This window comes from Primulina eburnea, chromosome 1 (genome assembly GCF_022965805.1).
Source record: "Primulina eburnea isolate SZY01 chromosome 1, ASM2296580v1, whole genome shotgun sequence".
Lineage (NCBI taxonomy): Eukaryota > Viridiplantae > Streptophyta > Magnoliopsida > Lamiales > Gesneriaceae > Primulina > Primulina eburnea.
Genome location: NC_133101.1, coordinates 19,216,747 through 19,224,197, shown reverse-complemented (window position 1 = coordinate 19,224,197; position 7,451 = coordinate 19,216,747). Strand labels below are relative to the sequence as shown.

The following is a 7,451-nucleotide window of genomic DNA, read 5'->3' as shown; positions in this document are numbered from 1 at the left end:
TTATAGCCAATGTTCGGACGATCCGATCCACTTCGGAAGATCCGATCCGGTACACTTCGGACGCTCCGAACCCAAATCGGACGATCCGAACCCTGCATGTCTTCTACGTGTCCAGCCACCTGTCTCGGACGATCCGAACCCTGATCGGACGATCCGAACCCTGCATGCCTTAAACGGGTCCAGCCACCTGGCTCGGACGATCCGAATCCTGTTCGGATGATCCGAACCCTGTTCGGACGTTCCGAACCTTGTTCGGTCCTTCCGATCTCACCAAAATATAATTAATCCAATAATTAACTCAAATTAGGCATCGTGATACTACACGACATGCACAATACAAACTTGATTTTCTCCAAATTCACCTCAATTCTTCGGTCTGTCACTATGAAACCCAAGAATTTGCCACTCTTTACGCCAAAGATGCATTTGGCAGGGTTGAGCTTGATTCTATAGTGCATCAGAGTGGCAAAAGTTTCTTCTAAGTCAGAAATGATGTCTGCAACCTCTTAAGACTTGCCCAGGATATCATCCACATATACCTCCACGTTCCAGCCCAGATGTTTCTCAAAGACTATGTTCATGAGACGCTGGTAAGTAGCCCCTGCATTCTTCAACCCGAAAGGCATTACAATATAAGAAAATGTACCTCTCGAGGTGATGAATCTAGCTTTATCTTAATAATTCTTGGCCAGGGGGATTTGATGATACCCCTGGTAAGCCCATGAAACTCAGCAGTTCAAAGCCCGAGATGGAATCCACCAGTTGATCAATCCTGGGTAGGGGATAATGATCTTTGAGACAAGCTTTGTTGAGATTCCGGAAGTCCACGCACATTCTTCACTTCCCGGTGGATTTAGGCACCAAAACAACATTCGAGAGCCATGTAGAAAATTGAATTTCCCGAATGTGGCCGGCCTTCAACAGATCTTTCTCCTGTTCATCAATAACTTTGTCCTTTTCAGGAGCAAAGTGCCTCGTCTTTTGCTTCACCGGGTGAGATCCCGGGAGAATATTCAGTTGATGCTCCGATATCAGGGGTGAAATCCCTGTCAACTCCTGTTGGGACCAGGCAAACACATGAATATTAGCTTTTAAAAAATTGATTAAACTGACCCGGGTGGATGGATTGAGGTCTCGAGCCACCCGGATCTGCTGACCTGGTCCAACTTCTACAACTTCCTACTCTTCCTCAGCCACAAAATTTACCTCTCCCTTCTCCACTACTCTTCCTCCTACTTCATCAACTCTTGCTTTCTTCCCCTCCCTCCTGGTTTTGATTTGATTAGCCCGAACTGCTTCCACATAGCATTTTCGGGAAGAAGGTTGATCTCCCTGAACTTCTCCTATCTGGGATCCCACAGGAAATTTGATCTTTTTGTGGTAGGTGGATGCCACGGCCCTCAATTCATTCATAGTCGGCCTCCCTAGAATGATGTTATACGATGACGGGGAGTCCGCCACAGTGAAAGATGTCATTACTGTCTTTTTAAGATCTTGGGAGCCCAAAGTCAGTGGCAACACAATCTCCCCCTCCAGGTAAACCACATGGCCAGCAAAGCCAAAAAGTGCAGTCTCTATAGCCTCCAAATGATAACCCTGCAAATACATCTGCGCAAAGACATCTTTAAAGATAACATTAACAGAGTTACCCGAGTCCACGAAGACTCTCAAAATATCATAATGCTACCCGGGCTTGGATACCATGGCTTCATTATGGGGTAGGTTTACCCCCTTTAAATATTCTGGGCCAAAACTGATCACCCGCAGCCGGGGGCGAAGATTTATTTCTCTCGGGCTCATGCTCTCTCCTCTTCTCGGGATCACTTCTCGGGACATCCCTTGAATCTACCCGGATGCTAGGCCCTAGTTGCCGAGGTGTCCAAGGTGGACCTCTCGGGCTCTTGTTAGATTGATTATGCCCCTGGATGGTAGGCGGAAAATAATCTCTTTTCAAAGTCTTGCAGTCCCCAGTATTATGAAAACATACCCCATTAAGAGTATAGAATCCATTCTTCTCGGGCATGGTGAACTGCTGTGATGGCAACAAATCCCTGCTGCATTCTTGGACTTCCCGATCCCGGCCGACCCTCAAGGGCACGTGCTGAGAAAAGTGCCCCTGATTATTCCTCCTCTGTCCTCTCTCCTCGGGCTTTACCACCCGATCTCCCCTCTCTTTCCTTCCCGCTTCTCTCTTTTGTTTCTGGGCTTCCTCCATATTAATAATATTTCTCTGTCCAGGATAACAAGTCCTCGAAATCCTCGGGCACTTTCTTAGTCAAAGATCTGAAACACTCACCCTCCATCAAGTCCTGAGTGAAGGTAGTTGTCTTTGTCTCGGTGGCACAAGAAAGAACATCCAAAGCCACTCTATTAAATCTTCTTATATAAGCCCTCAAACTTTCTTCTGGGCTTTGCTTGACCTCAAAAAGACTAAATGCAATCTTCTTGTACTTCTTGCTGCTGCTAAAATGGTGTGAGAACACCTTCTGGAATTCTTTGAAGAAATTGATACTTTGAGGGCCAACCCCTCAAACCATATTTGAGAAGAGTCCACAAACGTTGTCAGGAACACCTTACACTTGATTCGATCAGTGTAGCAGTGTAACATGACCATATTTTCAAACCTGGCCAGGTGTTCTTCGGGGTCCGCATTGCCATCGCAATCTTTCACTTTGGCAGATTTGAAGTTCCCGGGAAGAGGTTCTCGGACAATGGCTTCAGCAAATGGGCACCCCCTGACAACTGCCCGAGAAGTACCCCGGCTTTCGAACTGTCCTTCCAATACTTTCATCTTCTATCTTAATTCCAACAGCTCTTCCGTTATGGTCGGGGATTTGGACCCGACACTAGACTCAACATCCTCCTCTCTCAATTCTTCCTCCTCCCTTCTTCCCTGATTCTGTTCTTGCTCCTGCTCTTCTCTTGGATGTGTGGCCTGGTGCAAAGGATCTCTCCGGGCCATGGCTTTATCCACCGCTTCGGATATCATTCTAGCCAAATCCTCCGGTGACATGGTAATAAGATTGGGTCCTATGGAAGGAACACCACCACCTTGTCCCGAAGTATGTTCACCATCCCCAGGAGCCAGGGAATTGTCCTGGTTAGTTCTTCTTGTTGGAGCCATATCAACGCCTTAGTCTCAATTTCCCACAGATGGCGCCAATGATGCGATCCTAGTAAATTGGGTACGAGATAGATGGGCAATTTACTGGATCGAATCAATAATTTAGTGTTTTAGGAAAAATGAGTGAAGATAATGGCTTCAATAGCACCTGCAAACAATGAAAGGAACTCGTGAATAGGCGTCGGAGGGGTGTCCGGCGTGGTCACTCCGATGCTAAAGTCAGCAGGATTCCGATGAACACAAGCAATATTTGAGAGAAAATATGTAAATGCTTTAGAGTTCAAAGTATTTCAGAATCTGTAAATGAATTTGGTACCCGCTATATATAGGAGAAAATATCATCATTACCTTGCCTAGTTTTCAGTGCCACCTACCAAATATGGCAAGTTGGCTGCCCATACTTATAGCTTCTGATGACTTCTAACACACTCCAAGCCCATGTTGCTCTGACAGAGTAGGCGACTCGTATCAATCACACTCGAGTGTGATGCAATTTTCGAGGTGGCTCAAGTGGTAAGTTACCCGGGAACTTCACAAGACAACCCGGGCTATCGGCTGCCCGGGAAGATAAGTAAATGTCCGGGCGGAGAAGAAGGGCCCGGCTAATGAGAAGAGTACTCGGCTTATTAGCTCTTGTCTGATCTATCCACTTAATATCTCGGGTTGATCCATAACCCGTATCCTCATTAGAGTATCAATTATCTTAATATCCAAAAAGCAGATACCAAAATTCTTATTCACCATACAATATCTCTCCTTTAATTATATTTTCCGAAGTTAGGGAAAATATAAATTTTCTTTTTTATAACATAGGATCTCATTCCAATAAAAGGAAATAATTTTGTTGAAAATCTCACCTAAAATTTATTTTTGTAATTATTGACTAATTCGTGTTTCCAATTTTTTAATGTAACCGATCATAGTTTATATATAGTAAGGTATGCAACTTTTCAAAAGTCAATACTCGTATGAGATTTTGTAATCAAGATTAACTAAAGTAAAGATTTATTTTATTAATTATTGACTAATTAATGTTTCTAATTTTGTAATGTAATCGATCATATTTTATATATAATAAGGTATGTAACTTTTCAAAAGTCAATACGCGTATGAGATTCTGTAATCAAGATTAACTAAAGTAAAAATTTATTGATATATAATTATCATCTAGGAATAAATTTTAAAAATATTTACGAATAGTTGTTTTAATATTATAAATGTATTCATTGTTAAAGTAAATACCATATTTATCGAAATACAATATTATTTTATTTAGGACTTACTTTTTGAAAAGATTTATTTCGATAATTTCACATCTATTTTAAATCTATATAACTCGCAATATTTTACATAACGAAACTTGATAAAAAAAATGACAAAGTTAAATATCTATTTGCTCTTTGTTTCAATCTTTTTTGCGGTTGTTGCACCAAGATGTCATGCCCAAGGGACAGTAAGTTGCTATTTTTTAATGAATATTTCTTACATTGAATACACCAATTCCACATTAGATATGTATAAAATTCTTGATTATTAATGTCATAAATTCAAGTTACCCGATAAACAAGATTAAAACCCAATGATTTTCATTCAATTGTCTTCATAAAAATAATTATTTTAAATTTTTATTTCAGTCAGGTAGATGGTGCGTGGTGTTTTTCGATGTCTCCGAACGTGAATTGCTACAATTTATGGATTTTGCGTGTGCCTCAATTGTAAATTGTAACCCGATTAGGCCAAGAGGTAAGTGCTATGAGCCCAACACAGTGCAGTTCCATGCATCGTTCGTTCTCAATTCCTATTATCGTATGACGGGCGACTGTGTGACGGGACTTGGTATGACAGTACTTGGAGATCCATGTAAGAAAACAAATTTCTCTCTATTTCTTAAGATTTAAAAATAATTATAATATTGCATACATTTTACATTGTTATGTAAAAAAATTTGAAAAATCTTTAAATTGAATAGCTTTATTAAAAATATTTGGATAATAATAGTTTTATTAAATTTATTTTAATGGGTTCTAGTGTGTGTGTGTGTGTGTGTGTGTGTATATATATTGGTAATTAGTATATATAGTATTTGTACAAAATTTTTGTGTAAGTTGATTGGAAAATTCTTGAACTGATGTTAAGTTTTTTTTTTTTAATAGAATTCAGTATATATTAAATTCTATTGTATAAATTAGCATATATTAGCATATACAATATAATAAAACTTCCAAGATAAACTATTTTTTTTTATGCTAATGTTTTGCAGCTCCTGGTGATTGCCATTTTGCATGAATATATCAACGACGATGATCGGAGTGCGGTTGCAAGAATAATCAATAAAGATTTGTATTTTTCATTTTGAATGTCATTAAACATATTTATTTTTCATAAACGAAATATGATTCTTCTATTTCATATAATTTTTTTAATCTTTTTAAGCGAACATATCGTTTGTGTGTATAACTTAATATATTTATATTTTTTAAGTATTTAGATATTAATAAGTTGTAATATTAAAGAACAAAGATCACAAATTTTTGGCTTCGAATTCTTTACATCACTATATATATGCTACACACCTTATTTAGCTTCATACATGTAGAAAAAATCTTACAATATTTAATTAATCGATTATTTCCTTATTATATTTTGAATAATATAAGGAAATTCTTTCCAATTAATTTATGGTTAACCAAAATAAGATTTTTTCTTCATGTCTTTCTATCCATTAAATTGAAAATAAAAAGCTTAAAAGGACAAATAAAACTTAAGTACCGATTTATAATATTTAATATTTTAATTTAAGAGACTAGCTAGGTATATTTTTAAAATACATAAAATTATTGAGTTTGATCATAAGAATATGTACATTTTAAAAATTATGTATAAACGAACATCAAATAATAAACCTATAGATCAACAACAAAAACACATATAGACTCCTGCCGCAATAACATATCAAATGATAATATATCAGTGTAATATTTCAATATGAGATGATGGCTTGTATCATTATTATCATATCATTACGGCATATCTTGTTAAGTGAAATGTAATGGATGTTCAATATTCTCAAGTGAATATCGAGGGCTAAAAAGATGACTCTCACTAGCATACGTGAACTTTAAAATTTTCGAGGCATTACAATCTTCTCCCCTTAAATTGAATTTCGTCCTCGAAATTCGCTTATCCTTAATAACCCAAAAGTTTAGACTTAGTTCTTGTAACAAAAATCCACGCTTCCGATACGCTACTCTGATCAAACTTAAGTTCTAGAATGTCCTTACGTCTCCTTGATCCCAATTAATTTTCTTCTAAATCCTTATTTTCAAATCGCGACTTAAAAAGACCCAAATGACTTAGTACTATATTATTATAATCTCGAATTTCCATTTTTCTTAAAATTCCCATAGTTAAAAGATGGATGGTCATATTTATCGTATATTATTTTCCTTATTTTATACCCAAAATATTCATCAACTTATCAAATTCCAAACGCATCCGCTAACGCTTAGATTTTCAAACTTAATATCGATTCATTCTTAAAAACCCTTGATTAAAAATCCTTATAACATTATAACCCAAGATATCCCAATGTTCCAACTATTCTTAAAAGTCTAAATACTCAAAATTCTTATCATTTAAACCATTTAATTATCGCTTAATGCTAAACTAGTCCCCAAATTCCTAAAAAAATTGCAAAATCAATTCTTAATTTCCTCAAAAATTATCCTAATTGCTCCTTTATTTCGAAAATCCAACGATTAACACATAAATTCTCGGCGTTCTTAATTTCCTTCTATAGGTTTCCCATAGCATAAATTCGATAAATTTAAAGTTATTTACCCAAAATCAATTCCTATAACCAATTTTACTTTTCATCAAACTAAAAATCCCAATTAATACATTTTTTTATTCCCAAAGTCATTATAATTCTCGAATAATTATTCCTTATGTCTAATTCCCAAAAATTAATTCAACTAATAACCAAGAATCATAAATATTTTCTTAGAAAATTTACGTGTCTCAAAAGCATTCATAATATTCACGATTAACTTATAACCCAAAAATTAGAACGTCAATACTAAAACCCAAAAATCGACATAATCCAATTCCACCACAAACCAACATGCGTTATAATAAAATAATCTTTCCATTTCATATCGTATCGCGTAAAAAAAAATTTCTAAAGCATGTAAATCATATATTCTCATAATGCTATTAAACATGTAACGTGAACATATAATTCATGTAATTATGCAGTTAATATGATAAAATCTTATAAAGCATGTAAACTTACAGATTGAGGCTTTGACGACTGATCTTTCCGGCG

At 36.5% G+C, this 7,451-nt stretch overlaps 1 protein-coding gene across 1 annotated transcript; it reads right to left on the bottom strand.

The window, feature by feature from the left end:
- Positions 1-837: 837 nt before the first annotated feature.
- LOC140805348 (uncharacterized) lies at positions 838-2,215 on the bottom strand. The gene is made up of 3 exons (XM_073161625.1): positions 1,988-2,215; positions 1,207-1,608; positions 838-1,056 (listed from the first exon to the last, which is right to left on the bottom strand). The coding sequence occupies exons 1-3, from the start codon at positions 2,213-2,215 to the stop codon at positions 838-840; spliced, it is 849 nt and encodes a 282-aa protein (XP_073017726.1).
- Positions 2,216-7,451: the final 5,236 nt, after the last annotated feature.